A 20,758-nucleotide genomic window follows, 5' to 3' on the forward strand; every position below is an offset into this window, starting at 1 on the left:
CTTCTCCCTTATCCACAAGGCTCGTTATCCTATCAAAGAATGCTATCAGATTAGTTTGACACGATTTGTTCTTTACAAATCCATGCTGGCTATTCCCTGTCACCTTACCACCTTCCAAGTGTTTGCAGATGAATTCTTTAATTATCTGCTCCATTATCTTCCCTGGCACAGAAGTTAAACTAACTGGTCTGTAGTTTCCTTGGTTGTTTTAATTTCCCTTTTTATAGATGGGCACTATATTTGCCCCCTTCCAGTCTTCTGGAATATCCCCCGTCTCCCATGATTTCCCAAAGATAATAGCTAGAGGCTCAGATACCTCTTCTATTAACTCCTTGAGTATTCTAGGATGCATTTCATCAGGCCCTGGTGACTTGCAGGCATCTAACTTTTCTAAGTGATTTTTTACTTGCTCTTTTTTTATTTTAACTTCTAAACCTACCCTCTTCCCGTAAGCATTCACTATATTAGACATTCCTTCAGACTTCTCAGTGAAGACCAAAACGAAGAAGTCATTAAGCATCTCTGCCATTTCCAAGTCTCCTGTTACTGTTTCCCCCTCGTCACTGAGCAGTGGGCCTACCCTGTCCTTGGTCTTCCTCTTGCTTCTAATGTATTGATAAAAAGTCTTCTTGTTTCCCTTTATTCCCATAGCTAGTTTGAGCTCATTTAGTGCCTTTGCCTTTCTAATCTTTCCTCTCCATGCTTCAGTCACTATTCCAGAGGACATGCTTCCATGCTGATGATGCTCATTCAAAAATATGCATCAATTAAATTTGTGACTGTGCTCCTTGGGGGGAGAACAGTAAGTTTCCTGCTCTGTTTCACCAGCATTCTGCATATATTTCATGTTATAGCAGTCTCAGATGATGACTCAGCACATGCTGTTCATTTTAACAACACTTTCACAGCAGTTCTGACAAAACACAATGGTGGTACTGATGTAAGATTTCTAAAAATAGGTACAGCACTCAACCCAAGGTTTAATAATCTGAAGTGCCTTCCAAAATCTGAGAGGAACGAGGTGTGGCACATGCTTTCAGAAGTCTTAAAAGAGCAACACTGTGATGCGGAAACTACAGAACCCAAACTACCTTCTGCTGGTTGCATCCTACTCAGATGATGAAAATGAATATGCGTCAGTCTGCACTCCTTTGGATCATTATCAGGCAGAACCCATCATCAGCATGAAAGCATGTCCTCTGGAAAGGTGGTTGAAGCATGAAGGGACATATGAATCTTTAGCACATCTGGCACATAAATATCTTGTAATGTTAGCTACAACAGTGCCATGCGAATGCTTGTTCTCACTTTCAGGCGACATTGTAAACAAGAAGCAGGCAGCATTGTCTCCTGCAAATTGTAAGCAACCTCTTTGCCTGAGTGATTGGCTGACCAAGAAGAAGGACTCAGTGGACTTGTAGGCTCTTAAGTTTTACATTGTTTTATTTTTTAATGCAGTTGGAGTTTTTTGTGCATAATTCTACATCTTTAAGGTCAAGTTTCATGATAAAGAGTTTGTACTACAGTACTTTATGAGGTGAACTGAAAAATAAATTTTGTTTTCTACAGTGCAAATATTCGTAATAAAAAATAAATATAAAGTGAGCACTGTACACTTTGTATTCTGTATTGTAATTTAAAATATATTTGAAAATGTAGTAAACATCCAAAAATAATTAAAAAAAATGGTGCTCTATTGTTGTTTAACAGCACTATTAATCACAATTAATTTTTAATTGCTTGACAGTCCTATTTAAAATACATAAATGAAAATCAAAACATTCAGAAGAGGAAATGTCTACTGTAATAGAAAATGTAAGAAAACATAAGCCATGCCTGGCGTGTGGAAATGTACATGCATATACAGTTTAGGAAATTTATCTTCTGCACCTGCTTGGGGCATTGAATAGCAAACTACCACCATGAAAGTGAGAGTATAGAAACTGTTCCATGTGTGACAACTAAAATACAATGAAGTATAGGGAAAGTAATGCTACTGTGGTAAGTCACCCCCAAAGGTGTAATGCAATTTCAGCAGCAGCTTTCAAAAGAAACCAAGGCAATCACAATTCTGTGATATTTCTAAGTGGATTTAGGTCTCTTTTCTGCTAGGTACATGCAACTCCTAGTGCCAGTGATTTATTGCCATCAATTCTTCTGAAAAGCATTAACCATACATCCACCTGCACTGAGATGGCATTGCTGGAAATAACTTTTCCAGACTCATTAGTGTTCTCCCTGTAGATCATATTCTCTTTCATACACTTCAGGCAATAGACATGAATAGGGTAGAGAGTATAATTCTTGCTCTAAAAATTGGGTGCTTCCCTGCGTGCTCAAAATAAAAATGAAATTGGGATTCTTATAACTGAAATTTGTGTGTGACAAGTTTAGGAAAAAAGGAGGGAACTACATCAATCTCCAGCCAACAATCTGGGCCTTAAGCATTGTACCAATTTAAAAAGAAAAAAAAAAAAAAGCATGGCTATTTAGACTGAGCTGCATAACATTTAACCAGATAACTACAATATTTGAAAACTGCTTATACAGGTACAAATAGTGGCATCCTTCCCAAGTCCAAGCAAAACTAACTTAACAGCAAGCTCATGTTTCCACAACTGAACTGGATCTTATACACTGAAGCAGTTTCTAAAAGCATCAGAGTTACAGCCGCTTTCCAAATCCTCTGATTATATAATTGGAAGAGAAGGTCCTTTATGTCCTTTCATAAGGAAAGTGAGTCTCTCTCAAGAAGGATGTACAGAAAAGTAACAATGCTGTTGAAGTAGTAACATATTGAATCATCAATGTCCAGACATTCAACTAAAGAAGAAACAGGTCCACCAATGATTAAACAGTGCGAGCAAAGACGAGAAGGTTTAAGATTTTCCTTGAAATCCACTATAGTGGATCAGTAAAACACAGTTTAACAGCACCCTGGCAGTTTGGAGAAGTTTCACTGGAGAACTTCCCTGCCTCGTGGCTGAGGGATGAAAACATTATCTAAAGTTGTCCCTGTAATGCTCATGCAACCAGCTGGCTAGAAGGCAGTATAGAAGGTTCTTTACCAGCAGCATGCTTTAAAATGGATGGGTGGTATGCAGCAGGGATGTCTTCTACTACTTGCTGAGAATATAACTCCACTTGCTCTTCTTTATTTTCCCCCCACTCCATACAATGTAGCTATTCAGCGGCAACAATGCCAACTTTAAAGAAACTCTTCTATATTGTCCCCATTTATATTAGCATTAAAAAAAAAGCCTGCTTCTGCATTGCATCTATCAATATATCTGACTAAAATTACAAGTCTTCTTTCTATTTCAGTAGTACTGATTTGATGTCATGGAACTACTTTTTAATGTGTTCTGGCAAAAACTACACATTTTTATAGTTTTTCGTAAGAATTATTGCAAAATGTTTCACAGATTAAAAAAAAACACAGTTAAGTAAAATAAATAGCTAAGAGTACATGAATTATTCACCATGAACATTTGAGGCAGTTTCTGTATTTTTGTTTGTTTCTTTTTTGTTTTAAAGATAAATGTAGTTTTCTCTCATTGTGTGTTCTCTGTCCCCTAAAGATAAAAATGAAATTTTTTGGGGGGAAGTTTCCCCCCCTTTTCCATTTTTTTAAATATTTTCTTGCTGTTAAATGTATTTGAAATTAACAGTGTACAGCCATTGAGGAAAAACCAAAAGTTCACACTAAACTTTAAACATGCTTACTAAAACTGACTAAAAACATCAGTAACAACCAATTAAGCCATCAACACAATATCTACCAGCTCTAGTTACTCCAAATTCATATTAGCATCTGAGCACCTGAACCACACCACAGTACAACAACAAAATTTAGATCTGTTCTGCTTTTTTGAACAGGCTGTTTTTGCTTCAGATATCTGCTTATTCCTCCCCACGCTGGTTTGCCTTCTTCCACTTCTCATTGGTTGTAGGTATTCTAAATGAAGTTAAAATGTGAAACAACTCTAATGGTGACCTATGTGAATGTTGAGTTGTTATGATAATATAGCAAATTTAATACTATTTTATTTTTCATTAAAATAGCATAATTCATTTCAAAAGAAGCCAAAGCACTTGACAAACGAAACCTCTGAGGACAAATGTGACAGCCAAACAAATTTTGCACAAGTTACTTTAAAAGCAAAACCCAAATAGGTTTGCAATGTCATTGTAATCTTGATATTTTCATTATCTTATTTAATGGATAAAGCTTAAACCAACATAGGAAATGTGCAGTTGAGACAAACAAAACAATTAAGCACTCTAGAAATTTAAGTCAACTTTTATTTTTAAATATTCCATGGCTGTACAATTTTCTTACTAACCCTAGAACCAAGGAGTTCTGCATTTTCACAGTTTTCATGAAAAGTTATTGAAAATAAACATCAGTCCATCAGGTCTCAGGTATATTTTGTTTCTTTATTTAACTCATGATTTGCCAGACCTGTTGTACCCAGTAAACACAAAATTTAGAACCCAAGGATACAAATAAAATTGACTAAAAGAATACACAGTTTTAATAGAACACGGTGTGCATGTGGTGGGGGGGTGTTAACTTCCCTAGGAAACCAATCCTAAATGGAAGGGAGGTTTCAGAGTTGGTGTGTTGCTGTCTTTGTATGCTTTTTGAACTATCCATGATAGATGTATTTGACCCTTTTCCTGTATAAACATAATTGAGTATCATTACTTTTTCTTTGTTTTAAACTAAAATTGCTGTTAATTATCATTACTTTCTACTCCATTTGTTTCAGCACTCCAACTAATTACTAGAGCATTTATATATGCTGTAATAAGGTGTCTGCTTCCTAATCTGTCTGTCCTTACTTGCAGGATTGTATCAGAGATGCCAAATGCAGTGTTTGTGCCTTCACAATTACCTCTATATCGATGAACTGTGATCAATTAGGCAATAGATACAATGTGATTAGAAAGGGAAAATGTTTCCTTTATAGAATGTTCTCTTTCCCTCCATTTGGAAAGATCTTGTGATAAGTTGATAAAGGGAATTATTTTTTTTTTAAAGTGTTTCAGAAAATGAGTGGTGGCTCAGGGGTGACTAAATCAAACATTTGAAAAAGATCTTGGTGCTTTTATTTTTTTGTCAGTTTAATGTGGTTCACAATTTTGAAATCCACCTCTGAGATTTTACCTGAGCAGACACTCACATAGGAATCCTCTTCATAGTATTTCAGCACCTCTCGACATTTTATCAGCCTTCTATGTCAATTACACTCAGTTATCTTCACAAAGCCCTGGTCTACACCACAGGGTTAGGTTGAATTTAGCTGCATGAGGTCAATTTTAGTATGAATGGAGCTGCAGGAAATCCAACAAGAGCACAGACCAGCGCTGCATCCACTGTATAACCGCTACCCTCCTCCTCATGTTCCACAGCCTCCTCACCCAGATGTCCAAGAACGCAGGGGGGAGGGGAGGCTCCTTGCACCCAGCCACTCCACTCCAGAGGATGGCCAAAGCAACAGAAGGCTGTCATTCAAACACTTTGATTTTTATTGTGGCTACAATAAGGAATGTGGCCTTGTCTGTTATCTCATTTTTTTTAATTAATAAAGAAAGAATGCATGGTTTCAAAACAACAGTTACTTTATTTTGAAGGGGGGAGGGTGGCTGGCTTACAGGGAATTAAAATCAACAACGGGAGTGGGTTTGCATCAAAGAGAAACACACACAACTGTCACACCAAAGCCTGGCCAGTCATGAAACTGGTTTTCAAAGCCTCTCTGATGCACAGAGCGCCTTGCTGTGCTCTTTTAATCACCCTGGTGTCTGGCTGCTCAAAATCGGACACCAGGAAATTTGCCTCAATCTCTCACCCCGCCATAAATGTCTCCCCCTTTCATTCACAGATATTATGGAGCACACAGCAAGCAGCAATAACAATGGGAATGCTGGTTGCACTGAGGTCTGACCTAGTCAGCAAACATCGCCAGAAAGCTTTTAAACATTCAAAGGCACATTCTACCACCATTCTGCACTTGCTCAGCCTATAGTTGAACTGCTTCTTATCACCATCCAGGCTTCATGAGCCATGAGAGCAAGGAGTAGGCTGGGGTAGGAGCAACCACACAGTGCTGCCGGCTGAGAGAGCAGCATGACGCAGAAGCCTCCAGCTCACATGATATTCCAGGCAGGACTGAATCTCCATGAGACAAAACTTAAAGAAGAAAATGATCTGGAGTCTCTGGCTCTCATTCAGTACTCGAGGAGGAGGATAGCCATATCTGTAAAGGCGCTCCAATTGACTTCACCGAGGTCTGCCAGGAGCACCCAGGAGACATACAACAGCTATCAGTCCTACTGCACCATCTGCCATGAAGGCAAGGAGCTGCTGCTGTGTAGCAACGCTGTATGGTGTCTGCCAGCAGCACCTAGGAGACGTACGGTGATGGTGAGCTGAGCAGACTCCATGCTTGCCATGCTATGGCATCTGCACGGGTAACCCAGGAAAAAAGGCACGAAACAATTGTATGCCGTTGCTTTCACGGAGGGAGGGAGAGGGGCCTGACGACATGTTCCCAAAACCATCCATGACAATATTTTTGCCCCACCAGGCATTGGGAGCTTAACCCAGAATGCCAATGAGCAGAGGAGACTGTTGAAACAGTGGGATAGATACCCACAGTGCACCACTCTGTAAGTCGATGATAGCCACGGTAGTGAGGATACACTCTGCTGACTTAATGTGCTTAGTGTGGACATACATAATCGACTGTATAAAATCAGTTTCTAAAAATAGACTTCTATAAAATCAACCTAATTTCATAGTGTAGACATACCGTAATAGTAATAATTTATATATGGTTTCATATCTTCCATCTGCTTCAGAACCATTAACTAATGCTCACAAAATTCTTGTGATGTAGGGTATTAATCCCATTTTTCTGGGGAACAGACACAGAGGTTAAATAACTTGCCCAAAGTGACACAGTTGTCCTATCTTTGAATGTTTTGCTCCCAAATCCAAGTTAGAAAGTACCTAATCTGGCCAGAGAAATGGCGTTACAAATTAAGTACACAGAAATTAATATAGACATTCTGAGGACAGGAGTGGATTAGGGTTTTGCGTGGGCCCCTGGGCCAGAGCAAGCGGGGGCCTCTCCCCACCTCTTACACCTGCAGTCCCCTCCCACCCATGGTCCCCTCCCCACCGCGCTCCTGCTAGGAAAATGGGGTCAAGGCATGTGGGCTTGCCTACTTTGCCCACCTGATGCTCCAGTCGGAACATCAGATGGGTACAGCGAGGCAAGACCTTGTGCCCAAACTCTGCTCCTCAGCAGGAATGGCAGGCGGATAGAGTGGGTCTGGGCAGACAGGCGCCCATTTTTCTCCCCCTCCCCCACACCCCGCATTGGCCAGGGCCCTGGGACATGGGCCCATGGGCCAGAGGCTAATCCACCACTGACTGAGGAGAATTTTTTTCATTTTCCACAGAAGTGAGCCCACCTAGATGAGTTTTGCTCCAATTCAAACTGGCCAGTATGGTAGCTGAAGTTCTGCAAATGTAGAATTATCAGGTGCCCTGTCACTAAAACAGACGAGAATTCCACTGATCTGTTAGGCATCCCTGCTCCTGACACCGAGACAGTGGAGAGATTGAAAAGCAGTGCAAGGAAGAGCACATTATGGGATGGAACAAAGATTAGTGGAAATTTGACTCCAAGCTCCCACAATTCCATGAGAGGAATGCTGGTATCCCACAATGCCTGCAAAAATGACCCAAAAAGCAGCACACAAGATAGCACAGGAGACACTGGAATGCCTACCCACAGTGCCGGTTGTCTTTTGTTGATAAAGCCTCTTGCTGAGAGGACACGCTGCACCAGGAAAAAAAAGAAAAGAAAAAAAGAAGAAGGCCATACGTGCACATGCTACAGCAATGTCGGTAGCTGTATGCTGGCACAAATGCTACCAGTAAAATAGTCTATTGTAGATGTGGCCTAAGATCAACAAGGTTGCACAGGAATAAATAGGTTCCAAATTCTGCCCTATAGCCTAAGTTAACCTATATCAATATTAGTCAAGGTTACTTTCTTCTACAAGTTATTCCTCTTTTGTCAGAGTCAGGCAGCCAATGATATAAATGACAAGTCACAGTGAAGAGAATGAGTATTGATAGCAGTATGATTATATACTGATTCTATCAACAACTAGCAAAGATTACAAGGTATAAAGTGTCAGGAATTGTCTTCTGAACTTGCTGTGAATTACCAGTCCAGGTTAACTTTGACAGCTACACTTCACCCAAACTAACTAAATAAAAATATATTTTAGTACATCTCCTGTGGTAATGATTTAGGTCTATTCTTAATACAATACTTTCTCCACTACAGGGAAGAGAAAATACTAAATGCACAACAAAATCAAAACTTTTATATTGTAAGTTCTCATCTTATTAAATATTTTCATCTTTTTGTCATTGCAAGGATGATATGTTTACAGAGAATTTTTTAGCATACAATAAACTAGTTGTTGTTAACCTATTTTCTCACTAAAAGAAATTATGAATGAAACTCCAGGACAAGTATTGAAGTAGGCTATATGCAAAAGATACTCAAACTTGGTAAACAATATTTTTATATGAGCTGTTTGGAAATGCTAGGCTACTAAAGATGCATGAAATTCACATATAGTTTAATAAAAACTTATATCATGAATAACTGATACTTCCATAAACAAAACATTGTGAATTAACTTAAGTTCTTTTTTACCCTTTAGTGCATGTAGCAGAGGCAGTGAATTGTTAACTTCCCCATTAATGCAGTCATCTACTCCAACTTGTTAAAAAGTATACTCAAAATGATATGGCACAGTGCCCAGGAGGGGTGTATTTCACCATAAGACAAATTCCATCATGACAGAGAGTGAATTCCAGTTTAACAATACAATTCAAGAGATACCTGTTGAGACTGACATTGACTTCACTCAAGTAATGAGAAATGGTGCTAAAATTCTCCTAAATAATCCCTGTGGCAAAACTTTTAGGTAAGTGTTTGCCTCTTCATCCAGGCAACTGGTCTGTCCCTTCCCTACTCCCATACCTCCACGCCAGCTCCGAGATTAGAGAATGAGCTACAACATGCAAAGAGAAACATTTAGTTAATTATCCTCTGAAGACACAGTGCAGAGAAAATTAAAAGTGAAAAAGAAAGATTATGAAGTGGTAATATACCAGTAGAGCAAAACTAAATATAGACATGCCTCTGAATTTCCCAGAGTTTTGCTGACCAGTTTTCATGAAACATCTTTTATTATGTTCAGAGAAAGCTATTTTCAAACTCGAGATGTCCAGTCTAATACAGAAGTTTGTTTTTAATTGGTTTTTGTTTGATTTTATTTCCTCGATAGCAGAACTGAATAGGTAAATCAGCCTCCCATTAAAATATTTAGGGCACAGGAGTTGGACAAGGAACTCCTTGAAGGCAATGTAATAAATTTAGCCTTGAAATCAAAATGCACCCATTCCAAGGCTAATGCTACCATCAGCACTAGCTTTTCCATAGTAACAGAGAAATTATGTCAAGGCACCCAGTTGCAGAAGGGAATGAATACTACTTCTTCAAGGGTGGTTCCAAAGCAGCAGTCTGCTGTACATCCGGGCCTCCACAGGGGAATGAGCGCTTCTGAGACGCAATGCTTCCTCGAGTTTGTGTCTCCACACTGACCTTAACTGGGACACACAACTTCAAGGTATGATATAGTCCTTAAGTTGTGACATAACTGAAACTTCACATGGGTATTAACCACATATTTTGAACAACGGAGTACAGCTCCACCCTTACGCCAATTTATTTATTTACTGACAACAAGGCTGAGTATCAACCTATAGACACCACCAATGTAAGGGTGGGCACGGGAGATCATATTTTATGCCAAACAAAAATCACTTTATCACTTGAGAAGGACACTGTGTGGCTGCGCAGCACTGTCTCACACTCAGGTGCCTCCATGTGTTTAACAAAAATATTATGTGAAGTCACCCATCACATCTCTTAGTTACCCGCTATCACTGCATGTCCATACTATGAACATTTATCCCACTCTCAACCTCCTCCCCACACTGTAACACACAGAGAGACATCAGTAGAATTATATAAGAATAAATGTTTACCCTGCTCTCCCAGGCCTTTCAACATGCACCCTGCAAGAGATGCTCAGTGATTCATGTTCTTGTGCCTATGATTACTGGCATGAGTGCTGGCAGTGATCTGTCAAATATATGCTATAAGGAGAAACCCCTGCAGAAAACCCAGTTTTAATATAAGAATTACTTATTGACTTCCAAAAAGTCTGCTTGGTTATTCTCATTTCATGAACTAGATATAATCACTACAGATATGTCCATCACGGCTGAATTAAATGAGTTCAACTCATAATCAGTAAAGGTTTTCCTTTTATTTCCAGTAGGATTTCACCTCCTCCTGATCTCCACAGTTTATCTGACTATATTGCAATATTTTGCAGTTTTCAACTTGATCCACACTTTTCCCTGGAACTGGGAAAGTTACATGTTTTCAGAGCTATGTAGAATATGCTATCAACACCTCTGATACGGCTTAACTAGAAGAACAGGGAATTTTAAACCCTCAGGTACAAGATTTACAATCCAAAGGCATAAAAAAAGTCAAGCAGAAGGAGTGATAGTATGACAAAAAAAAAGTTTTACACACACTCTCAAAAAAAAAAAAAAAACACTAAAAATCTTTGGCTCCTCAGTGACATTTAAAAAATGAATGTAGCCATGACACTTTAGAGCTTGGTTATGACCTCTAACGCAGATAAAGAAAGTAAATCAGAAAGGTTTTCAGATAAGAATCTTATTTTAAAAGAGCTTTTAAAAAGGTACTGATTCAAGTAACATGGAAACATGTGAATACAGTTTACAACTTATTTGTGTTTTTTCAGCCTACATATTATACTGTACCTGATCATAGGAAGTGAAGCATATTGTAGAGGCACTTTTCACAGTACCAGAATAATAATATTATCATCTGTTTATAGGGGTGCACAACAGAGAACACAGTGGGCTCTTCTTCACCCAATCCTTGGTCAGCCCTAACTCATGGGGAGACAGGAATGGGGAAACCTTGCCAAAACAGATTTATATTGTACAGAAAGAGACCAGAAACTGAACACAGACTTTTTCCTTCTAACTCTTATCTGTAGTCTGTTTCTCTTGTGTTTGGTGCAGCCTTAACTCCTGTAGAGCCTGGCTGCACCAAACATAAAATATAGTTATAATGCCTGGTTGCCTGTGAGCTCCAGGTAACTTCTCAGATTTTTATCCCTTACATTCCTGCCCACAAACTCAGTAGCAGCTGGCACAGGAAACTGAAGATACTTTTGTCTAACTCTTCTTAGGTTGCTCCTACCCAAGAGTTTAAAGACTTTTACACACTGTATCACACATACCTATTTAACCTTACTCCAAAAGTACAGGCTCTAAAACAGGGATTTACAGTTAAACAAAAAAGTTAAGGAAAGATACTTTCCTGGCAGGCCAAATATACCATTAAAAAAATGGCAGTCTACCCCTTTGTTTTTTCACTGAATATTACTAAATAATTCATTATCTAAAATACTACTCAATACTTTTATACAACATATCTGAAAAGCTTAAAATAAATAAATAACATAAAATAAAAATACTACTTGCCACACTTTGAAAGATGAGTATTGTAGCTTATTTGTTTTAACTAGTAGACCGAATGTCAAAATTGCTATAGGCATGAAGCTTAAATAGGTGAGGGAATAGTCCCTCACTAGTGAGACATATTTGAGCCTTCAGGCAAACTTTGGTTACTTGATCAATTTATGATGCTTTCAAAACAAGCTGTTGCAGATATGCAGCATATTTCACACGGGATTTTTTTTTTTCAAATATGGTAAGTAAAGGCTGTGTTGGGCCAGGGCTAATTAAGTCTTTTTTATGAAAGAATGGCTGTGGTATTGAAGAGCATGTGGGATAAAGCAAATGGCCCTTCCCCTCCTTCACTTAAGACATTCCACCATCAGAAGTAAAGGAGCTCTATTACTGTACACTTAGAAAGTGTGTGTTGGTCAAATACCCCTTTCCTGCAAACTTCAGGGGTGTTTAGTGACTGTATAAACAGATTATGAACAGCCAGGACAAATGTTACAGCTTAAGGAACTCAGCAGGTTATCAGCCTCACAAGGAGTATGGACAGTCAGCCAATATTCCTCACATAAATATGGATACAAATTCAAAGTCAGCTCAGTTGTCAATCCTTTGCACATTCTCACTCTAAAGCTGTGCACAGAGGACAAGACATACTGAAGCCACTGGGGCACATTTATTAGCAAATATGCCATATGGTAATATACATAAAACCATTCATAGCTTACTAGTCAGCAGGTTTCATTGCTCGCCCCAGTGTCTCATTTGACACCAGAGGTAAATAACTTGATTTACCAGTCACCTCTGATATCAAATTACTTCCCTTCTTTCAACCAAAAGAACAGTTTCAGCAATTTCAAAAGCCACATGCTTTTTAAACAGTAGCAGCAAATCTTCTGGCTTCTAAAGCTTCCATGAAGAAACACTGTTAAGCAGAGCCTGAAACTATAAGAATTACTGCTCTGCTTTTAGACACTTCCCTCTTAACAGTGCTTAACCTAAAGCCTATGTCTTTAACCATTATGATCAGTTATCTTTCACAGCACTCTCAGACTTCCATCTTGGTACTGAAATCCAAGAAATTAACTTGGGTTAATTGTACATTTCACACACGGGTCCTACTTATGACACAGCAGTTTATTATTTACAATTAACACTATTACATATAGTCTCTGTTATTATAAAGTAAAACATATCTCCTACCTGACTGGATTGCTGGTTAGAGACACTCTCAGAGACTCTAGGCAGTTAAAAAGTTTTTCTTCTGTGATACCAGATCGTAATTCATGGACATATTCTTGTGAAGATAATGTGCACTCATGCTTGCTATTTTTCAATCCTCCCTGTAAAAGAAAAAAAAAATGAACAGATGAAATTTTTAAAAAGCCAGAATCCAAATTACATTAATTAGTAGACTATATTTAAGAAAATGTCATTCTCACTATCTGGCAAGACTACTGCATCCAAACTCCTGACTTACAAGTATAAACAAGGCTGTATATAATAACCATCCTTGTATGGCTAGCAAGAAGACTAGTGCACACAAAAATTTTCTTCCATCCTCCAGAGAAGAAATTTAAAAAACTTATCACCCAAGTAGCAGCTAATAGTGATGCATAGCACATGATATATTAAGGCTTAAATAAAATTCCCTAGGACAAAAAATTAATCTGTGACATGCTGTTTGAAGAAAATAGCGTACATCCTTTTAAGATTTTATCCATAGATTTGAAAGGAACTTATTTTTTAAAAGTAACCAAAATTGAGAAAAAAAGATTTACTCAAATTATACAACGATTGACTATTTTAAAAAATGTTTTGTTAACATTATGAAACATACAAATAAGAGGTAGATTTTAATGTATAGATATAAAACACATCATATGGAAATATGGGAAAATCCACCTGATATCTTATTTAAGGAAAGTAAATAACAACTCCCAGCAGATGAACTTTGGTACGTAGTTTGGTATTTGAGGGATATTCCATCAATATTTCACAACTCTTGTGATAGACCCAGGCCAGTTGGGTACAGCAGAATAACAGAAGGCAGATATACTGGCCACTGGATTAACAGTTTTCTGTTCCCTGACTGACCAGAGCAGGGGCTGCTCCAGGCTAATGAGAACGCCTGACTCTAATTAACCTGTGAAGAGTCAGGTGAGGCCATTCAGTTACTGTGACCACCTGACTCTAATTAAGGCCCTGCTGATACTATAAAAAGGGCTCACTCCAGTCAGACAGGGGAGAGCCAGGAGCCAGAGGAGAGTAAGTGCAGCTGAAGTACTGGTTAATGAAGACACCCTCAAACCATCGTTAAAGGAGCCCTAAGGTAAGGGTGAAGAAGGGAGAAGCAAGAGAGCTGTGGGGAAGTGGCCCAAGGAAATGTAGCAACTCTGGCAGTGAAAGGTTGGCTGCTAACAACTATTACCATTAGGGTCCCTGGACCGGAACCGGAGTAGAGGGTGGGCCCGGGTTCCCCTCAGTCCACCACTACAGGACCATCTCCTGGGAGGGGAAGTCAGGCCCCTGTCAGGACAGGAGGCTGAACAAGAGACTGTGAGTGTTCTCTCACCAACCTCCTTGCAGGCCTATGATGAAAAGGGCTCAGTAGACTATAACCCTGGCCCTAAAGAGAAGGGCTACATGGAGGGTCACAGTGAGCCACTGAGGCTAGCATAAACCGCCTAGAAGCGCAGGACCCACGAGAACAAGGTCAGAGCTCTGCCACACTCTATAGTTTTCTAAACCCATCCTGCACTTCAAAGTCCGTTATAGTAATACAATGAAGCTGGGCGAAAGGAAGACAATTGTCTCCAGACATTATTTCTGGGAGAGAGTTGTGGGGATTTTTCTACAAATGCATATCAGTTTGCCTAAGTTCTTGATTTCATATGAAGTTCAGCAGAGTTGAAGCTTCACAATTGTCTAGTGGTTAGATAACAAGAAGCTTGGATTGAAGGAGTAACTAATAGTTTTGGTACTATTACGTAAGCACAATAAGAGTTGAAATTTGTTCGTTTCCATGCAAATTGCAGTCGGAAGCTCTGATGAGTTTTAGCTCATGAGCTCTAGTCTCCATCTTCCATGGAAATTGAGGTAGCATTGGAAGAAATAAATTTGGGGAAAAGTTAAAGGAGGTGTTCTCCCCTTCAATTTATCAGTTTACTCCTTGGCTTATTGATCCAATTTTATGGGAACTGCATGCAGAAACAGAATTTTCACATTCATTTCAGCTGCTGGTTATCTGCTGAGATTTTCAAGCACAGGTTTCAAGTAATAGTTACAAAAGGCTCCTAAAATGTTAAGTTTATCAATTAAGTAGATAAATATGTAATAAAGAGAAGTTTTGGTTTTTCACCAATATTACAGCTTCAAAAAGTTGGCATATTAAATTATTTCTGACCTGGACATGCAAAAGTCAAACCATCTCCAACTACTCAAATCCCTACCTTCATGCCTCTTCTCAGTTCTAGAACCTTAACTGGGCCTGCCTGTTCCTGCAGTTCCCTGCCTCATTCCCTAAATACATCTGCAACAAATTACAGGAGAGAGTTGCCTTCACTATCAATTCTGATTTATTGCTTGAGCAAGTTCCATCCTGCAGATGGAACAAGGCAGATGTGTCAGACTATCTTAATGCCAAAGAAAAGCAGCACATGCATTACCTAACGCGCGTGCTTGACTTTACTACATTAACAATTTTAAAGTTTTAAAATAAATGTTTATATATACCTACCAACAACTCAAAAGCAAGGTAACTAAATGAAAATTTTAGTCACCCAAAAGCACATGCCTTCTATTCCTCCACCCACAAATACACACATTATCACCACATACACCACAAACCATATACATAACCCAGTCTCCCCTGCAATCTATTCAATTATGCATGCACCCGAGATTATTTTCCCCTTCCAACCCATTACTTATGGACAATTGGTGTAGTACTTGGCTATGTTAGGAGATTTTTTTTTTTTTGTGGGAGGGGGGAAGGAGTGAAGAATAGGTGGCTAAAAGGTGTTTTGGATTACTGAGATCCCTAGAGTTAAGGCTCTGGTGCCTGGTCTGTGGGGTATGGTAGCTGCAGTAATGGTGAAGTTTGTGCTTGTACTGAAGAAGCACGTGATGTCACATGACTTGATTTGAATAACTATTTCATTGCTTTTTTGTCAGGTTTCTTACATGTGGCAAACCTAACTGCAACAAAACTGTTTTTGTTTTTGTTTTAAATTAAGTGAAGATGGGGTTTGAATGAAAGGGAGGATTATAAGTGAAACTGTTTATGACTTCTGACAGCAACTATGTGCAACTCCAATGTACGTTCTCAACACCAGAGGTAAAAAACGAGAAAAAAAATGTAGCTCCTACTGGAGAAGGTTCTGTATTGCACAAGATTTCATGTACAAGCTCATCAATCAGCTCTGGATGTGCGACAGAGACTTTCAGCTATAATCTTAATAATTCCAAAACAGGACCCTAAGGAAGTATTAAAAACCCTATCGATTGCATGTTATCTTTCACAATGCACCTCTGATTTGTATATAAATAGCCTTCAAAAAATCATGTTTCGGCCACTAACATGAAGCAGGAGTACCATGGCCAAATGTTCATCCAGAGCCCAATTTCAACAACTTCCTAATAATAAAAATGTTGAAGGAAAAAAAAAACTAGGTAGAAAACTCTGAGTAAGAACAAATTCCACACTGGATACTTGTTTTTAGAGTAAACCAGCAACTTCTGCTCTCTTGTAAACCCATTTAGAATGCAATATTAACATTGGAGATGCTACCAGGAGCCTCCACAATCCCTGTTACTGCAAAACTTTCAATGACTCAGCCAAACAGCTTTCCATCTATTTGATAAGATATTTATATGCAGCTATCAACAAGTTCTTTTGGGCAATGCATAGGGGGAAAACGGATTTCAAAATTTAAAAGATTTAAGAGACTTCGGTCACTTTAAGAATCCTCATGGCAAATCAGTGAAACCTCTTCTGAAAATATGTATTGTACTGTAAAACCTATCTATGAACAGTGATTTAAGTGTAGCTGTAATTATTTGTTTTATTGCAATATGTGGATTAATAAAATCCTGTTCTGATATAGAACATAGGAAACAAGTAGAAAATGGACAGATGATATAAATTTTAATTAGCTGCTCTGTATGAGATTAATTAAAGCTACTAGTATACCCTTCTGATCTTTAAAACATAATGCAGAAACAAAAGCTAGCAAATAGTGTGTCACCAGTGTACCAAAAAAGGGAACAAAAAGCTTTATTCCTTAATTTGAAATCGATTAGGAGAGAATTGTTACCTCTTGACTAACTCTCCTTCCTCTCCCCACTCCCCCAAAAACGTGCATGCAGGACCAAAATGGTGGGAATAGGGAGAAGAACTGCGGGTCAGCTGATATACTGAGCTTGTAGTGCTTGTAGTGGAATTTACATTGATCAGAACGCGGGACAAAGGCTTAAATATCTGGACACCATGCAGGCAGGCACCAGGGTGGAACGCATTGTCGGCACTGAGTCCATTGTCTGTGCCGGGGTACCAGTGCTGAGGAGATCTTCCCGCTGCAGGAAGTTGGGTCCCTGCTTTTGAGCCTCGTGTGAGTTGCTTCTGAAGTGCAGGGGCTGTCAGAGTTGCCTGCTCTCGGTGATGACAGCATCAAGGGTAAAGACTCTGCGGGAGATCCTTTACCTTTTTGAGTGTCTCTGAGAGGAGACATTAGGGCTTCCTGCCTCTTCCCATAAGAGGGTGAAGCCGTGCTCCCAGTCAGTTCTGACTTGGCAGGAGAGTGTGAGGGAGAAGGTTTACTGCCCTTTCTCAATAGGTGGCTGCAGAGCTTTCTCCATGAGGAGCATTTTTAGCCGCAAGTCTCTGTCACAGCGAGCTCTAGTTTTCAAGTTGGTGCAGTGGGGACACTTCACAGGGACGTGTGTCTCACCAAGGCATTTAAAGCAGAGTGAGCGTCCGTCAGACCGTGGCATAGACTCCTTGCAGGAGCCACATTTCTTAAAGCCTGGCGACCCCCGGATAATAAAAGTATGAGTGGCCAGGGAAATCTCAAGAAGAGAGTAACTTGGGGGTGGGGGGTTAAACTAACAAACGATGCTAAAGGAAAGGGAGAACTGGGAAATAGCTCGCTAACTATTTCTATTTTCCTCTACTTATTTCCTACAGTAACCAGGGAAGAGATGAGCACTGCCCCGAGTCCCGTCTTCAGCCGAGGATGGTTGAGAAGGAACCGAGGGGGGTTCGGTATGCGTGCGCTCAGGCAGACCCTAACAACATCGCGAAACAGCAGCTGAGCATGTGCGTCCCGGCCAGGCAGTGCTACTGAAGATCTCCAATCAATGGTGCCAGGACACGCCATCACCTAGAGTGGAACACCCACAGGGACAGCGCTCTAAGAAGAAACAGTCTTACACAAATTAACTTTTTTAATCTGACACGGGGGTATCTTCTACATATTTTAATTTAACATCATGGGCCAAACTCATCCTGACTGAAGCTGGCCCTAAGTATTTTTACTCTAGTTTAAGTGAAGACTTATTTACAATTAACTTGAGGATCAACTCACAACTTGCAATCAAAAAAAATCAATGAAAAATTCACTTCAATAATGTTTCCGAAATAATCAAATGTGAATTTTAAGGACCACAGACAAACACAAAAATTGACGTACTTTTTAAATCTTCAGGTGGATAGTTAATTTCTTATGAGTTGAGAATCCTAAGTTAGTTTTCTGGTATAAGATACCTTATTTCTCAGAACCTTCCTCTGCTGGCTGAACACAATCATGCCTTTAAAATACATTTACTCCTGAGGGCATTCTGTGCCAAAAAATTAAAAAATCTGCACTAAAAATAATAGTTCTGCAAATAATATTTTAAAATTCTGCAAATGTTATTTGTCGAATAAATTTGGACGCTCCAGCATGGGATTGGAGAGCACAGACCACTGACTGCACAGAGGTGGGAGATCACTGAGCAGCTTTTCCCCGGGACATGGACTCAGCAATGAGGCTGCGCCCAACCCTGACACAGAGCAAGGACCAGGCCTGTCCCAGAAACATGCGCCTCCATGCAAAGTGCACCAGGTGTGGGCAAGCAGTTCTCATCAAAGCAGGATCCAAGTGTGAAGGGGCTTAATGTGGGGGGATCCAGGTGCGGATTGAGAAGGTTCTGTGTGGGGCAAGCAGGATGCGGGTGGCTCAGTGTGGGATCAACATGTGGTGGGGATCTGCATGCCCAGAGGCTTGTTGGGGGATTCTGGGTGCAACAGTAATAGGACTCTGTTGGGGGGGGGGGTTCCAGATGAAGGTGGGTGGGGCTCAGAACAGGTTGTCTGTATGCAGGGGGGACAGAGCTCATCTTGAGGTTGTGGGGTGTTCAGTGGTGAGGCCAGATGCTGGGGGAGTGGGGCTCGGTACAGTGAGGATCTGGGTGCAGGTGGCTTATCAGGGTGGGCCAGGCGCACAGGGAGTGAGGCTCGTCAGGGGGGTTCTGGATGCATGGAGGTTGGGTGGCTGGAGGAGCAACTCCCTGTACAGTGACCCCTCATCCTGCAGCTGAGGAGCGATGGGTGCAGGGAGCATGTTGGGGAGGGAGGGTTGCAGAGTCTCCTACAGCCAGGAAGTAGGGAGATGGGGTGGGTTTGACAAGACCCCGGATGCCATGCAGGGGAAGAGGAAGCTCCATCTAGCCCAGCCAGGACTAGCAGCTGAGCCCAGCACAGGGTAGGAGCCACCAGCCAGGTTCTCTCCAGTCCTACCCACCCCAGCCCCACAGTGATTTACCTCTCTGTCGGCTGCCCTGGGCACCCAAATCATACTGCTGAGGAGAGTTGCATGACCACTCTTGTGGCTTCCCTTTGCTTCCCCATCAGAAAGTCATTTTTCTGCAGTGAAGCAAAGAAAGTTGTGGGAGACAAATTCTGTGCATGCACAGTGGTGCAGAATTCCCCCAGGAGTAATATATTATAATAGAGCAGCAGACTCTCCTATAGTTATAGTTGAGAGTCACTTGTCTCAAAATTTGCTCAGATTGTCAGACATGTGGGGTAAGGTTAGTGGTCCAAATTTTAGTCAGCAAGCAGTTCCTAAGAAAAATCCACACCTTCCACCCCACAAAAAAAAAGCTATTTACAAAATCATCTGGTTCTTTTAACCAGGGCTTTGGAGTGGAGCCCAGAGCTGGAGTGTGGAGCAGCTCCGGAGCAGTGGAGCTGCAGGTTTTTGCCTGGAGCTGGAGCAGAGCTGGAGCAAAGCTCCAAAGCCCTGTTTTTAACTGTTTTTGAGCACACCTGGGGCTCAACTGGTCACTCCAATCCTGCTCCTTCAAGGAAGAATTATTTCAAAAGATATCAATAGTTAAGTTTGGAATTCCAACCTGGCTCAAGCTAAACTAACACTTCAAGCAGAGTGAAATGCAAATGTGCAGCAACAGTAGGGTTCTGTTGCAAGCAAGAGGGTATGTAGACAGTCTCTCACAGTAAATGGGTGACTGAAGCCTTAAGGTGTAATGCTGAAGTGCTCATTTGCTTTTTCTCCAGCCCCCTCTCTTAGTCTCTATACCTCAGTGCCATTCACACCTGCCCTTCATACTCTTCCTTTCTTCCTCCACTGTCCTTTCCCCCCTACCCTTCTCCCTTCAATGTCCCCTTTCCCCTCCCTTGTCTTGTCCTGCTCTTTAGCTTATCCCCTCCCTCCCTGCAGCCCCCACCCCCAAAAAGACTGTGAAATTTAACACGACATACTACCATCATACCGTTCATTCTGCTTATGTGTTATATCCCTCTGCCCATCCTTGGTCGATCCAGTATACTTAGGTTATAAGCTCTGTGTGGATGGGAAGTGTCTAGCACAATGAACATTACTGTAATCACATACTTACAATTAGTGCTTAAATCTTCTTTCAGGCATGACAAGAACATTATTATTTCTGTTCTATAGTAAACTGTGTAATAAAGAAAACTGCCAATGTACACTGAAAATGAGATCAGGAACCAACATTATCCTCTCCACTCCACACACTATCCACCAACGATTCGAACAGTGCTCCACAAACATT

The 20,758-nt window shown here is 40.4% G+C and overlaps 1 protein-coding gene across 12 annotated transcripts in view; it reads right to left on the reverse strand.

The window, feature by feature from the left end:
• DIAPH2 (diaphanous related formin 2) overlaps positions 1 to 20,758 on the reverse strand; it is an 867,723-nt gene that overhangs the window by 720,756 nt on the left and 126,209 nt on the right. For all 12 annotated transcript variants that reach the window (XM_030576660.1, XM_030576662.1, XM_030576661.1 and 9 more), the window contains one exon: positions 12,884 to 13,023. In XM_030576660.1, coding sequence (XP_030432520.1) covers positions 12,884 to 13,023 — 140 coding nt within the window. The remainder of the gene's footprint in view (positions 1 to 12,883; positions 13,024 to 20,758) is intronic.

The sequence above is a fragment of the Gopherus evgoodei genome, chromosome 9 (assembly GCF_007399415.2).
Source record: "Gopherus evgoodei ecotype Sinaloan lineage chromosome 9, rGopEvg1_v1.p, whole genome shotgun sequence".
NCBI lineage: Eukaryota > Metazoa > Chordata > Testudines > Testudinidae > Gopherus > Gopherus evgoodei.